Source organism: Phodopus roborovskii, unplaced genomic scaffold (genome assembly GCF_943737965.1).
Source record: "Phodopus roborovskii unplaced genomic scaffold, PHOROB, whole genome shotgun sequence".
NCBI classification, from domain to species: domain Eukaryota; kingdom Metazoa; phylum Chordata; class Mammalia; order Rodentia; family Cricetidae; genus Phodopus; species Phodopus roborovskii.
In genome coordinates this window covers 3,418,554-3,434,477 of record NW_026126541.1, presented here as the reverse complement: position 1 = coordinate 3,434,477, position 15,924 = coordinate 3,418,554, and the positions used below count along the sequence as shown (strand labels likewise).

Below are 15,924 nucleotides of genomic sequence, written 5' to 3'. Positions count from 1 at the left end.
TCTTGTAGCTGCTAATTTCTGTTGCCTATTATTATACTCCATAAGGAGTGGATTATAAACTCAGTTATTATAATCTGTACGGAGTGAATGATAAACTCAGTTATTATAACCTGTAAGGAGTGGATGTTAGACTCAGTCATTATAATCTGTACAGTGGATGACAGACTCAGTTATTATAATCTGTACGGAGTGGATGATAGACTTAGTTATTATAATCTGTAAGGAGTGGATGATAGACTCAGTTATTGTAATCTGTAGAGTGGATGATAGACTCAGTCTTGCTGGGTTGCTGAGTCACATCATAAAAATGATGTTCGGTTTTATCAGAAGCAACTTTTCTCAGGATTTCAAAGTGAAAACTTCTTCAAGGTGACGTTTCATTAGGCATATCCCTACATACAGTGAATTATATCGTGAGTCATTGCAGGCTTACGATAACCTTCTTTGGGCAGTAGAGATCGACAAATTCATTCACTGTAGAGAAATATCTTGGGTCAAATGATCACTTACTTATCGGAAATGGCTAATGAAATGTTGCAGTGATTTATGGTGTAGTGCAGTACATTTTCATAATACAGTAATTTATCTTCCATTTTCAACTGCCTGTCTGGCTCATTTACTGAGTAATAGTTACTTTAAATGTTTTATCACTGGCTTCATTTTTTTCCTCTTCGTTTTTATTCAGATTCTTATCATGATGAGTTAGGCAGTAATATTTCATTTTAAATGACTTTCCCCCCATAGATAGGAAGCGTAGGGGGAATAGCAGTGACACGAAACACATTTTAATGTGAATTTCTCTGTTGGATTTATTATCTGACTAGTGTTATTATAAAGCACGATTTAAAAGGCAGCCTTTTGTTATAAAAACATCTCTCCGAATAAATGTGTAAAACATAATAATAATTCTAATATGAAGTAGCATGTATGATTTTACAATTAGAAGACCGTTAACCCCACCTCTCTCTTAGCATTATGCTAGATAGTATAAAATAATTTCTATTCTAAGACCCTTGTTTATTAATTGATATTTCACTCAGAATTCATACTGATCTGTTAATTTTGTTTTCCGTTGTGTACAGTGCAGAGACTAGATTTATCTGCAGGTCCCTAAATCCATAACTGATGAAGCCACATACCTGATAGTATTAATTATAGCAGTAGTAGTGAGTTGAACATTTACATCCCCCCCTTCAGTTGGTGTCTTATTTAGTTATTTGTTTATTTGAGATAGGATTTTACGGTAGAGCCCTGGCTGGCCTGGCTAGCCTCTCTGTGAAGGTCAGGCTCTTTGCCTCCTGGATGCTGGCGTTAAAAGCACTCTCTGTCCCCATTTTATCGAAGGGAAAAAAGTGAGCAAGGGAACAAAAATCAGTCAACCCTGTAGCTAAGCTCAAAGCCTAGTGCTTCCAAACCAGCCCTGTGGTCTCTGCCATCCCCCAGGTCACACTGAGGTTGTTACTGGAAGTAAAGGCGGTTAGAAAGGTAGCTTTCTGTACCCTCAAACACAGCACGTAGTGATATGACGGTGACTACTTGTTGAGAGGGACCATGTAGCAGTTCCACTTCTAACCACTGCCAATGTCCCGTTGTTTGTAGAAAGTGTCACCTTGGGTAGGCTTGCGCAAGATCAACGTCTCCTACTGGGGATGGGAGGACATGTCCCCCTTTACAAACACGACGCTACAGTGGCTTCCCGGTGAACCGAATGATTCTGGATTCTGTGCTTATCTAGAAAGGGCTGCGGTGGCGGGACTAAAAGCAAATCCTTGCACGTCTATGGCAGATGGCCTCGTCTGTGAAAAACCCGTTGGTGAGTAGCGTGAACAAGTGTTTCTGTGTTTGCTTTAGCACGCTGCCCAACCGTTCTTTCTAGAGGGCAGGGACTGGTTTCAGCCAGTCCCTGGCTAAATCTATCTCAGGATAGTAATTTTTTTTTTTTAATACACCCAAGTTGTTTTTTTTTTAAATTGATCTTAGCATTTACTTGTAATGATTTATTCTTATATAATTTCTTAAATTTTACTTATTCTTTGACAAAAATTCTAAGGGTTTATTTACTCTACTCTGTGTGTATGAATGTCTTGCTTACATATATGTATGTGTACCGTGTGCATACCTGGTGCCTGTGGAGATCAGAAGGGAGGGGTCACATCCCCTGGAACTGGGTGTGACCAGACGGTTGTGAGCCTCTGTGTGGGTTCTGGAATCATCCTGATTTTCTGCAAGAACATCAAGTGCTCTTAGCTGCTGAGCCTTCTCTCCACCCACTGAGGTGTTTGTATAATCTTCCTTTCTTGATTGCTACCGTGTTATTACGGACACGTGGCTATGGTTATAGTTTAGCAATGTCCTCTTAGTTGGTTAATCTTTTGCTTTTATCATAGTATGTTTCGAAGGGAAGATTTGTTTTTAAAGATTAGTGACTGGATAATTTTTAATTTTACAGCTGTATTGTTTCTAAAATATACTCTTGTTACTTCTTTTGAAATTGATTTTGTTGCATGGAAAATAAATATTTGAATGATTTTCCTTATTAAAGAATTTTATTTCATTGTGGTTATATACATTTTATGAAAATTTACTGTTTTAACCAATTGTGAGTGTACAGGTTTGTGGCATTAAGTGTGTCCCATTTTTTACAGCCATCACTACTAATTATGTAAAACTTAGTTTATCTGGCAAAATTAAAATTCCGGTGTTTCGAGGCAGGGTTTGTCTGTACAGTGCTGGCTGTCCTGGAACCTAATCCTGCTGGGATTAAAGGTGTGTGCCACCACCAACTGGCATAACTCTCCGTGTTTTAAACAAAACATTTCTTCCTCTTTGCGACCCCTGAGAAACACCATTTCACCATTTCTATGATTTGATCCTTCGGATACCTCACGTTCTGGAGTCATGCCACTTTATACTTCTGAGATTTCGTTGTTCCCTTAGTGCAATGCCTTCAGAGCTTATCCATGTGTGCTCAAACCTGCTCATGCCCGAGAATAGTCTAATGTATTTATAGGTCACATTTTATCTTTTCATCCTCTGGTGGATGCTTCGGTTAATTTTAGCTCTTTAGAGAAGTTGTTATGAAGGTGAGCATACAAATATCTCCACTTTCTGGCCGCTTAGAGCAAGGTGCTGTGGTTGGGCTGTGATACAGTGAATGTAGATTTTATTATCATATAAAAATTCTAGGTTTAATATCCCAAAGATCTATTTTTTCTTTCCCACAGCAAGTATACAACTGTACATTCCTGCTGCCAATGTACTTTCAAATTTTTCAACATCCTTGCCGATAATTGTTATTTCTTTTTGTAGTTTTGTTTTTGAAAATGCTCATCATCTTGATGTGTATGATAAGTGCTGTGTTTTCGTATTATAATGTTATTGTAAGTTGTATGTTTCCCCTTGTTCGTACTGAGGAGACAGTCACAGGACATTTACTTAAATAAGATTTTATGGAGACACTTGTGACTGGGAAAGTAAATCTCTCTTTGCACTGTTGAGACAATAGAAAGAGCCGCTCTCAGACTACAAACAAAGTTGATTGAAGTTTTAAGAAGTGTGCACCTTACACTTTGTAAAGAATTTAAAAAAAAAATGAAGGAATTATGTGTTTTCAAATTCAGAACTAAATTAGTACCAATACCAACTTTTTATCCATTTCCTCATGTTATAATGCTTCAGTCTGTTCAACTGAACCCTTTAAAAAAAAAAACCAGACAAAAACAAGCATTTGTGTTAAAATGCAATTGCCAGGGGCCTGAAGAGGTGACTGAGTGGATAAGAGCACTGGCTGCTCTTCCAGAGGACGTGGGTTTGATTCTCAGAGCTCACACGGCAGGCAGCTTGTCTCCATATCCTATGTCAGTTCCGGGGTAATCTGATGCCCCCCCCTTTCATCTGCCCTCTGTGGGCACCAGGCATGTCTGTGGTGGCATCCATGCATGTGGCAGAACACCCGTTCACATAATTAAAAATAGAGATTAGTTTAAAGAAACGAAGCTACGAAATGAAGTAATTGCAGTTATGGCTTATTGCAGTCAGTCCGAATCAAAATGCAAGACCGTGCAAGAAGCCGTGCTCCCTGAGGACCTCGTGTTCCAACTGCACAAGCAATGCTATGGAGTGCATGTGGTGTAGCAGCACCCAGCGGTGTGTGGACTCCAACGCGTACATCATCTCTTTCCCATACGGGCAGTGTCTGGAGTGGCAGACCGCCACCTGCTCCCGTGAGTACCAGGGGAGAGAAAACTAACTTTCGGGGGCATTGAAGACCATGGAGAAAAGTACTGTCGTGGAGAAGTCTGAAATGTATCTGTGCTGTTAGCCTCTGATTTTCAGTGTGCCGCCGTCATCTTGGATTCATTGTGATGTTGACCTCTGTGTGTGACCCAGCCTCTGGACTCCGAGTGTGGTGTACAGACAGACAGTGCATCCCTTGCGGGCGGGCGTTTGGTCGTCTTTAACGACTCCCGGGCACACCTTTCATCCCACTATTTTCTTTTTCTTCTCACGTGGCTGACGCGCCTGAGGAACTGACAGCAGTTGTTTTTATAGGGGTCTCCGTTTGCCTAATTATTTCTTCAACATGAGCTTAGCGTAGGCATCTTTTCAAGACTGCACTGTCGCTGTGTAAGCTGCACCCTGAATTGTTACGGGATGCATCTGTACGTGGTCACAGTGTTCTCGTGCGCATGGCTAGTAGATAACAGCCGGGGAGATTAGAGATTGTATTAGGTGGCTTCTCTGGAGAATGGGACCAAGAGACTAACTTCATAGAAGGGAGTGTTTACTTGGGTGACTTAGAACCCATTGCACCTGGGTAGTCCCGCCGCGGTGGGCCGCATTTCCAGGAGGCTTACAACACTATAGGTGCTCAGTGCAGAAGTTAGATGCCTCAGCAGCACTGACTGAGTGTTGAAGGCCGAGAAGATTCCTAGAGACACTGATCTGCAGTCCACAGCGGAGCCCGAGGACACTGTTAGTCTGGTTTCCGTGAACAATGGCGGTTGTAGCATAGATATCTGTGTTTTCCAGCGAGAAGCCAGGGCAGGAAAGAAGGCAGTACTGTTCTCCCTGAACCCCTTAAAAATAATTACATAATTCATAATTAATACATTTTTAGTAGTTGGATGTTTTATAAATGCAAAAGGCATTGCTTAGAGGAATAATAGATTTATTTCTTAACATATAGAAATTTCAATAAGCTAAGATTAAAATAATGTTGTAAAACTAGAACAGAAATCCGAGCTTATGCCATACATCTCAGAAGTCTGTCACTATTTTGGAGATTTCATGAATATGCATAATTAATTACTCATTTGGTTTCTTTTGTGATACTAGGGATACCTGAGCCCCCATGCTCAGTGAGTAGCAGTTTGCCAGTGAGCTGTGTTTCCAGCAGAAATCTTTAGTAAGGATTCTAAATACTGACATCGTTGTTATTAAGACCTCCCCACATCCCGAATGCTGGGAATCTGACCAGGACTTTGTTTTCCAAAAGAAAACTGTTCTTTTCTGGTCAGCTGTGGAAGGTAGTTATTTTTAAAATTTGATGAATTTACTGATGAAAAAACTCTGGTACAATTAGTAAGTCTTATTGAGTATTTAATAACACAGCTTTCAAAAACTCCTAAATACAAAACCATTTTTTTTTCCCACCAACATTACTGTCCATTAAGTGTAGGAAATGTAGCACTGCCTTTGGAGTTTTCTGTGTCCTGGCAGCCACATAGCTCAGGCTTATTACTAACCAGCTCTTACGTTTTAAGTTGACTCGTATCCCCTACTAGAAAGTCTTAGTAGGAATGATGTACTGAGGACAGTTTAGTTGATCAAAAAATATCTTAAGGACATCTTATTTATATTTCCCTAAAAAGATACTTTTGAGGTAGTTTCTTTTTCTAGGGAGTACGTTTAGAATCAAGTCCGTTAGGCAGTGTGAACTTCCTGTGGTGTGAGCCAGTCGGTTTCATGTCATCACATGACAGTTTTGATTGCAGTATCACAGTACATAATTGTACCCGTGTAAGAGGTTTTGTCATTTCTCATTGTCTTCATAGTAAGCCAATACAGTTTTCAAGACACTCATCACAACTGTCAACCAATACACGAACTACACACAATCGTAGAAATACAGGAAATGTTCAGTTCCAAAGAGTCTGTTAAGGGGATTGACACTTATCACTGAGCACTGGCACGATGTAACTTCCCCCTTTTATTAAAGTAGTTTCTTTTCTCTTAAATATATCCTGGTACACTTCCCCCATCGTCTACTCCTCTCACTTCCTTCCCACCTCTCCTCCCCACTAAATTCATTCCCTTCTGCCTCCCAGTAGAAAAGAACAGGCTTCTAAGAGGTAACAGCCAAACATGACAAAATAAGTTGTAAAAAGATGAAGCAAAGGCTACCCCATCAAAGCTGGGCGTGGTAACCCAACAGGAGGGAAAGAGCCCCCAAAGCAGGCATGAGAGTCAGAGACACTCATTCTCACGGTCAGGAGTCCCATAAAAACACTACGTTAATTGCTGTAAAATATATGCAGAGGAGCTGGTGCTCACCCGTGTAGGCCTGTGCTTGCTGCTTCAGTCTCTGTGAGCTCAAATGCGCTGTTTATTGATCCAGAGGGCCTTGTTCTCCTGGTGTCCTCCATCCCCTCTGGCTCTTACTCTTCCCACCTCCTCCTCAGCGAGATCCCCTGAGCTCTGAGGGAGGGCTTTGATGGAGACATTCTCCTTAGAGCCGTGTGTTCCAAGGGCCCTGGAAGATACAACTTTGGAAAAGAAAGCACTCATGCCTATGTGTTACCTGTCTAGAAAGTTAGATAAATGAATGTTGTATTTTATTTTTTAATATGATTTGACACGTTCTTATCTAGTACTTTGTAAAACCCAGTCTCCAAGGTTCTTGGCCTCCAAACATCTGGCAGCAAATTAGATCCTCAGTGAATGCGTGAATCTGACATTTTGCTGTTGAGCCTCTCTTGTTTACCAGGCATCAGGGTTAGTTCCTCGATGCCCTGTTATGGCAAGATACTCAGCCATCTTTAAGTCCTGCCTTCATGTTTTTCTGTGTTATGGTTACCGTGTTTTGTTGTTTTGCCTTTTAACATGCAATTCAATTCATCTTCTGTTTGTTCAAGACGTGTATTATGTATACACGTGTATATATTTATTTGTGCATATATACATGTGTATGATGAATTGTTCTTATCTGCTAGGTATTTATGCAAAATATTCCTATTAGCACAGATGGCATTTTAATGTCTTCCCTCGTACAACATTTTTCTGAAGCATGCAATTCTGCTAGGTTATGAAATCATTTTGCTTTTAATGCTTCTGTCATGCAGCTCAAAATTGCTCTGGCTTAAGGACCTGTGGACAGTGCTTGGAGCAGCCTGGATGCGGCTGGTGCAATGACCCCAGTGATACAGGGAGAGGGTACTGCACTGAGGGGTCCTCACGGGGACCGATGAGGCTTGGCGGAGTACACGGCAGCGAGGTGACCCTCGACCCCAGTCTGTGCCCCAAAGAAAAGAACTACGAGTGGTCCTTTATCCAGTGTCCAGGTAACAGGAATCTCACTTTCTTCATGAATGCGCTGGTGTATTCCCCTGTTTGTACTATTTTACTACCTCAGGCTTCTCATGCTCATCAGGGCTTCCAGGAACCCTCATGGTGAGTGTGCAGTGAGCATCCACAGTGCATCCACGTGGCCTTATCTCAAAGCCACTGTTCAAATTCACTACTGTTGAAATTTGAAGGCCACTTAATTTCTCAGGGGCTCTCTTCATATTTCTGCGTCCCTTATTCTGTGCTTGTATGGAAGAAAGTTGAACATTTAATTTATTCAGTGTATGTTTTCTGAGCACCCACTGTGTAGTGAATAGTTTATTTAGTGTTGTAGGCACTAGAAACATAGTTGATAAATTAGTTTAAAAATCACTACACCTGGCCAGGTGTTGGTGGCACAAACCTTTAATCCCAGCACTCGGGAAGCAGGGGCAGGTGGATCTCTATGAGTTCGAGACCAGCCTGGTCTACAAGAGCAAGTTCCAGGACAGGCTCCAAAGCCACAGGAAAACCCTGTCTCTAAATAACAACAAAAACCAGAAAAACAAAAACAAACCACTACACCCATGGAGAATATACGTTTATTGAAATAAGTGAAATTTATGAGGCTATGTGGAGCTGAATACTACTAAATGAAAGCAGGGGACCGAAGCTTTGCTGATGATAAAAGCCGGAAGGAGGAGAAGGAATGTTTCGTGGCTGGGATACCTGTGTGATGAGCCACAGAAGAGGTGACAGCCACGTGAAGGAGCGAGGAGAACTTAAGACACAGAGGTGGAAAATCAATAATATTTGCTTTACTAGACGCCTGCCACACCGGAGTGCGGTACCCAGCCCCAGTGCGGACTTGGGAAGAGGTAAGACGGATGTGGGTGAGAGATGCTCCCGAGGCTACGGTCCATCTGCATCTTCGTGTCTTCCTGGTGCCTTGGGACGAAAGCCCCACACTTGGGAGCTTACCCAACGAGCCTGACGAATGGTTTCCTCAGGACCAGCGACAGCTGAGTCAGCAGGGCTGAGAGCTGCGCAGAGGACGCTTCAGATGGGTTTCACCCTGCAGCGTGAGGCCAGAGACCAAGTCAAAGTGGAAGAAACCAAGAAGGCAATGGGAGAGCTGGAACCGCGGTCGCCACGTCTGCGCCGCAGTGTGGTTGCTTACAGAGACAATCCCAAACAGACTGAGATGTGTGGATGGAAGTATCGGTCGCTCCCCGGGAGGAGGGTAGAGATTGCTCTTTACTGGATACCATTGAGGAGGTGCACATGCGATCTGTACGGCTCTGCAGGAGGTTGCACGCTGTGCGTTTGTCAAAATCCCTATGGCGTTCTTGGGATGTCGTTCAGAGCTACATCCCTGCCCAGCATTTATTTACACCTTGTTGACTCAGTGCCTAGTACCTCAAAGCAAAAGGAAACGGAATTCATACCTATATACCACAAAATGTGAAATTTACTATATATATAAAGCCATTCCACTTAAGAGGATTGCGTAATGGAATGCAAGTTGTCAGAAATGAATCTGACTGTGCAGTGATCTCTCTCTCTCTCTCTCTGTCTGTCCCCCTCTCTCTCATACAGACTTGGACTTTGACTATTATCTTGCAAAAAAAAAAAATGTTCTTTACTGTATAGTGCAAGGGTGCAGAAAAAAACTTTACATAAACATGGGCTGTGGGGAGAGAGAGAGAGAGAGAGAGAGAGAGAGAGAGAGAGAGAGAGGAAATGGAGTTATATTAAAGTCAGTCTGAAAGTGTGACATGGGTCAAACCAGGAAACAAAGCATTTGAAATTAAGTCTCCATCTCTCTCTCTCTCTCTCTCTCTCTCTCTCTCTCTTTCTCTCTCTCTCTCTCTCTCTCTCTCTCACACACACACACACACACGCAAAACGCATGCACACACGTGTGTGGAGTAGAAGGGGATTATTTGGGAAGAGGGAGGGAGCTATGTGAGTGGAGGGACTAATAGGGTAAGGTGGGTTATATGATCAAAGTATCTTTATATGTATGAAAATGTATAATAAACTCCCTTGTTATAGATAATTAATATATACTAATAAAATCAGTATAATATCACAGAGTAATGAAACAAGATAGGGCATTTTTGTCAAAGTTGTAAAGTTCAACTAACATCTATAATTTTGATTATAGTGCTATACTATTAATTAATGCTTTTTAATTTTGCTAAATATTGGGTTAAGATACTAACATTTGGTATGAATTAACTTGTTATATTTTTGTAGTTATATAAATATAAAATTCTATAAATTTGAAAAACACACACCAGTTTTAGAATTATAGTCAAAGGAATCTCATAGAAAGGAAAAATGTAGTTATTGGAGTTGAAGGCCAGTGAGTGCATTAAGTAGGTAAAACATGCAGGACAGAATCCACAAAGTATGAAGAAGATTATCAGTAAGAAGCAATTCAGCGTTCAGGAGAGATAAACAGAGATGAAGATTCGAGGAACAGCAGGGGTCAAAGGCAGGGTGAAGTGGAAAGTTCTGCATACACTCAACAGGAATTTCAAAACACCAGAGAAAGAGAATCTTTAAAGTAAACCTGCATGGGATGTAGGCACGAAACACAATTAGTGCCCTTTGGTTCAAATACAAAGTAGTTTTCCTGAAAGCATCCTCAGGGTGGAGGAGACATGTGATCTAATGCCTTAGGACAGTGACAGAGCTGTGTTCAGGCATTCTCTCTGGTGCTGGGATCAAAGGCGTGAGCTCTGTTTCTCTTTGAGACTAATTCACTCTCACCCAGAGTGGCCTTGAACTCACAGAGATCCGTCTGCCTCTGTCTCCTGAGTCCTGGTGTTAAAGGTGTGGCCACCACTACCTGGCCTCTATGGCTGTGGTTGGCTTTGCATTCTGATCTCCAGGCAAGGTTTATTGGATCATAAACAATGTATCACTGTACTTAACAGTGAAGGAAATGGTTTATTGTATGGCATATTTGCATGGTTTGAGTTGTAGGTGTATTCCAAGGGTCGTTCTGTGTCCCGCGCTACCGTCTCGCCAGCAAGAACGACGAGGCACACTCAGGATCCTTCTGCAGTAAAGCTTTAATGCATCTTGAGAGGGAGAGCATAAGCTTACAGAGCGGAGACGCCAAACATCCAAAATCCAACCCTTATATAGGTTTACAACCTTTGCCTCGGATGTGTCACCTCCTGATTGGCTGCAGCCCATCAGCCCATGTGACACCATGGGAGAGGCAGAGACCAAGGGATGGAAAGTTACCCAGGGCCTGCGCACTAGCTTGTTTAACCATTCGGTGCCTGCTGGATGCAGGCGCCATTGTAATGGAGAATGCAGGGACGGCTCCCTACAGTTCTGAGCTGCCTTTGTGAGGTCCCAGAGACCATTGGCAGAGAGTGTTTTATGTGCGTGTTGGATTTAGAGTTCCTTTGCCATGTTCCCACCCATAGTGAAAGTTTAAGTTTTTAAGTGGCTCTCTCCTTCCATACATAGATGCCAGTGCCGCATCAGACTCTTTCCTCTTTGTCTTATGGTGTGCTTTGGTAATTTGTCCTTCTGCTCGGATGCAGCTGGCAACTTCAGTTTACAAACGTGACTCAGTTTCTCTTTCTCCCTGGAAGGGGGCAGCAGTTACATTTCCTGGCCTTAGCTAGATTTGGAACCCAAGCCTGCTGATACTTGCTTGTCTGTCCTACGTAGAGTACAGATTTCCTTTTAACTCAGCCTTTGTAACTCTTGTTTTCAAATTGTGCACCATTTTAGTACCTGACAATTTCTTTTTATTCGAAGGTAGGCTATATATTGAAAAAAGTTGTGGGTAAGTTTTTTTTCCCCCTTGAATTTCTGTGTAAACATGTTGGAAACTTACTAATAATGTCATGAAGATATTTTTAAATGCTGCACATCTGTTTATGGAGAGCCCATATTTTCAGAGCTTTGTGCATTATTTGCATATCAAATGATGAATTTGTCATCATGTTTTATTTTGATTTTTTTTTGTTTGTGTTTCCATAAATAAGGAGCCATCTGGGGGTAGATTTAAAATGTAGAAAAATAAAATAGATGGATTGTCTTTAGTTTCATTTGTGTTCTATAGGTATGCTGATATTAGAGCATTTAAAATGTCAATTATCCTGGCAGAGTTACTCAGTGTCAGATCATGTTACCTCTTGATGCTGTCTGGTGCGAGTGTTAATCAAAGCGTAGGCCTAAGAGCTTACCCTTCTTCTGTGTTTGGTGCAGCTGGTACGCAGGGGTCCAGCGTTTTACAGTATGCCTTGCCCTTTGCCATCAGTAGTATGTTAGTTGTAAGCTTTAACAGTTGCTAGCACCCTCTGTCCCGGCAATTTCCCCCTGCAGTTGAGTTTAATTCTATCACAGCCTCTTCGTAGGTGGATTGGATTCATGAAGCAGGCTTCTAGGCTGCCCTTGGATTTTTTGTCATTCAGACAGCAGAGATTGATTGGCATTTGGCCAGTGGTGTTCTTCTGATGCTAGGAGGTGGTATTGATCACTCCTGTGCTCTTTGTGAACCTATCTAACGCCCACACCCTAATTGCTGCTGTTGTAGGAATGCCTCTGATATTGCAGTCATAATCTGTACGGCACATTAGCTGTGAGAGTTGCTTCACCCTTCTTGTTCAGAAGCAAGTGCTTATGGTCTGACAATGTTTCCATGTGGTTTGAAATCCCACAAAGCAATGCTATCCTGTTTCTTAGTTTGGTTCCTCTGGCGATTTATGTGGAGTGGGTACCCATTTTTTTTTTTTTTAACCAGAGTGAGTTAATTATGTATATGGCATAAATCTATGAATGTTTCCCCTAACCATTTAAGCATAACAGTAGAGATTTTGGTGTTTTTATTGTAAAAGGACTAAGGACTCCATGTTTATTGTTGGCCACTGATGATTCAGAAATATCTTGCTGAACTAAGTTTGCCACCACTCACTGAAATGATATTCCTTGCTGGGTGGTGGTGGCACTTGCCTTTAATCCAACCACTCAGGACACAGAGGCAGAAGGATCTCTGTGAGTTCAAGGCCAACCCGGTCAACAAAGTGAGTTCTGGGACAGCCAGAGCTACACAGATAAACCCTGTCTCAAAAAACTGAAACAAAAAGGTACATTTTATTCAAATTGAAAGAGTCCCTTACTATCCATTTTCTCAAAATAAAGCTCCATTGCCAGATAATTTTCTGTACTTATAGTTTGTTATTAAGTATAAATATATTTATGATGTATTAAGAACTTGCCATCCTTTATCAAAACCTATATTACTTCATCTCGTTTTTTACAAGTTTTAATGGACAAAACATTCGTATGGTCCTTTAATGATTATGTTAAATTACTCCTTAATTACCTGTGGAACTGCACACCGCCTCTACCCCTACGTCTCACAAACAGTGCGGTCAGTCCTGACCGTACGAGAAGGCGCGTTCACGGTTCACGTCCGACTGATGCTCTTGTCTGCCTGTGTGACGTATTTAAAAGCTGGGCCAAGCTCTTTGTCTTTGCTCGACTGGGATTTTAGTGGTAACATCTGCCTCGGGCTGGGTACTTATGTCGTTATTTAGCTGCTTGTGACATGTCTCACTGTTCTCCTCAGCTTGCCAGTGTAACGGACACAGCACGTGCGTCAGTGACAATGTGTGCGAGCAGTGCAAAGATCTCACCACTGGGAAGCAGTGTCAGGATTGCATGCCGGGGTACTACGGGGACCCCACCAACGGAGGGCAGTGCACAGGTAATCGCTTTCACTGATGCCCATGTTTGCTCACCGAAAGAACACACTCCAGCCTCAGTGTTTTTTAAGGTTTTGTATGTATGTATGTATGTATGTATGTATATTATACATATATATAAATATATATATGACTGTGTGAACTCTAAAAATTCTGTGATACGCTTATTTGAAAATACTACTTTCTCACTTCATATGGGGTGCATACTTGTTACAAGACATTTAGTAAAAGCACATCTATTTTCATTTTTAAAGTGACCACTGCAGATAGGGTTTTGACAGGAGATTATTGACTTTTGGGATAACTGACAGTTACAGAGAGATGCCCAGTGGTAGGTGAGATTGCTTTTTGGACAGGGCTGCAGTTAAGGGAGTGGGTTTGGTCTGAAACATCGATTCTGTCACGGTTAATAAAAGCCTCTTTGACTGGTGTCTTTGCTTAGCATCTCTCATTTTCCCATTCTCGGTGTAGCTGTGGCACCTGCTTCCCTCTCCCAGTGTCGCGTCCTCCTTTTCAAACCCGCTGAGTCCAGCAGCGTGGTAGTGTGTGTGTGTGGCCGTGACCATCCAGTGGGACATGGGCAGCCTGTAGGGGCTGCCTTGAAGTAAACCGATCCTCCTCTCTCAGCTGTTGCAAGGATCTCCTCAGAACTCCACGGCTCTTGCCTGTCTGTGCTGAGTGTTGAGCCGTCTCCGTCTTATTCAGGTCATACGCATTCAGGTACAGCTGCTGGGAGCCTTCCTGCCATGAGTAGAGAAAACTGCTTGACAGCATATTTCCAGCACGGGCTTTTATACCAATGCCCTTAACCCCCGAGACATCTCTCCAGCCCTTGCTGATAAGTTACAGGTTACGAGCCATTTGAGCCCGGTACAGAGAGTGTCCCTGAGCACCGGGACATCTGTTTAACATACCCCCCCCATTTTTTTCTGAATCCTTGAAAATAGCGTATTATCTGTCAGAATGTATTGCCAAATGCATATGATTGATTATACAAACTTTTACCTACATGGGCAAAAGGAACACGTCACTTTTTTATATCAGTTATAAAATAATTTAAATTATTATGAAGGGTTTTATGTTTTCAGCAGGCAGGGTGCTTTGAGAAATATGTTCCCCTTTGGGGACAGTATTCCTCTGCTAGATTTAAAACTAGTTCAATTATTCCGAATTAATTTTTGTTACCAACATGACGCATCTGGCAATCTGAGGCACAGTAAATAGAAAATTGAATGGAAAGAAGGATTGATGTCTGTCTCACTCATTGTTATAGTTTTTTTTTATGAAACTTTAAATAATCCTGGACTGTTTTTTAGGTCCTAAAAGGTGGCAAGATGATATCTTGCTGTCTGTGACTTTGTGTCGTTGTGTGATATATAAAAATAACTGATTTTTTAATGGCCACATTAGTTACCTAACTAATAAACAACATGTCACATTGTTGAATTATGTAGTAATGACTAAAATTAAAATTTGAAAAGCCAGGAAGCATGCAGTTATTGTCCTTTCCTGGGAAGTGGGGTTGGGTTCTCTATAACACTGCTACCGGCTCTGGGCCCTGAGCTTTCTCTCCATGTCCTTGTGGGCTACTTAGAGACGCTTAACCCCTGAAATCTGTTCATACACTGTCATTGTTATATTGGTAATTTTGTAAGATTGGTTTTAGATTATAGCATTTATAGTTAGTTTATTATTGCTATAATTAATGACTAAAAGTGCTTTCTTAGGGTCTCGTTGTGTATGTATATATTATAACCATTGCAGACTGCAAGTAGAATACAGCATTGTTAAGAGTTAGAATTTTAAGCACACCTTTAATCCCAGCACTCAGGAGGCAGAGGCAGGTGGATCTCGGTGAGTTCAAGGTCAGCATAGTCTACAGAGCAATTCCAGGACAACCAGAGCTACACAAAGAAACCCTGCCTGGAAAACAACAACAAAAAGTTTGAATTTTGTTTTTTTCTTTCCACCATCACATTGGATAAATTATTTAGTTCCCGGTTTTCTTATTTGTAAAATGAAGTTTGTCTTAGATTGGTGTAACAGATCTCCAGTGACACTCATGTGCGTGTTCACATGTGTGTATTGCAGGCCCACATGTGTTTGGGAGTGGACTGCACACTGTGTGCACTGTATGCCTCCCAGTGCATACCTTCTCAGTCTGCTGTTTTGAGGCATGGCTCTGACCTGAACTCACCAACTGCTGTTTTGGCTTGCCAGTGAGCATCAGGGATTTGCTTTTCTCTGCCTGCACAGCTCTAGGATTGCAAATGAAAGCCACAATGCCCAGATTTAAAAACATGTATTTACTGAGTGTGTGTGTGCACATGCATGTGTGTGATTGTGCATGCTTACAGGAGACATTCATGCTATGGTACATGTTGGAAGGCAGTGAACAATTTTTAAACAGCAATACATTTATTGTTTGAGAATTCCATGTATATGTATATTTTGATTATATAGCCCCCCTCATTCACGCTTTCAATGTCCCCTTGGGCCCCCCCAATGTCCTGACTATTTTCTGTTGTTTTTTCCTTTCCTTCCATCTACACCCCACTGAGTCCATGAATTGCTTGTGTGTCCATGGTTGTGGGGTCACTTCTGTCCTTCCTCTGTAAACTTTCTGAGGGATGCA

The 15,924-nt window shown here is 41.8% G+C and overlaps 1 protein-coding gene across 2 annotated transcripts in view; it reads left to right on the top strand.

Moving 5' to 3' along the window:
• The window catches only part of Atrnl1 (attractin like 1), a 507,438-nt gene that overhangs the window by 90,242 nt on the left and 401,272 nt on the right, over positions 1-15,924 (top strand). For both annotated transcript variants that reach the window (XM_051199717.1, XM_051199718.1), the window contains exons 16-19: positions 1,600-1,813; positions 4,035-4,223; positions 7,344-7,562; positions 13,154-13,291. In XM_051199717.1, coding sequence (XP_051055674.1) covers positions 1,600-1,813; positions 4,035-4,223; positions 7,344-7,562; positions 13,154-13,291 — 760 coding nt within the window. The remainder of the gene's footprint in view (positions 1-1,599; positions 1,814-4,034; positions 4,224-7,343; positions 7,563-13,153; positions 13,292-15,924) is intronic.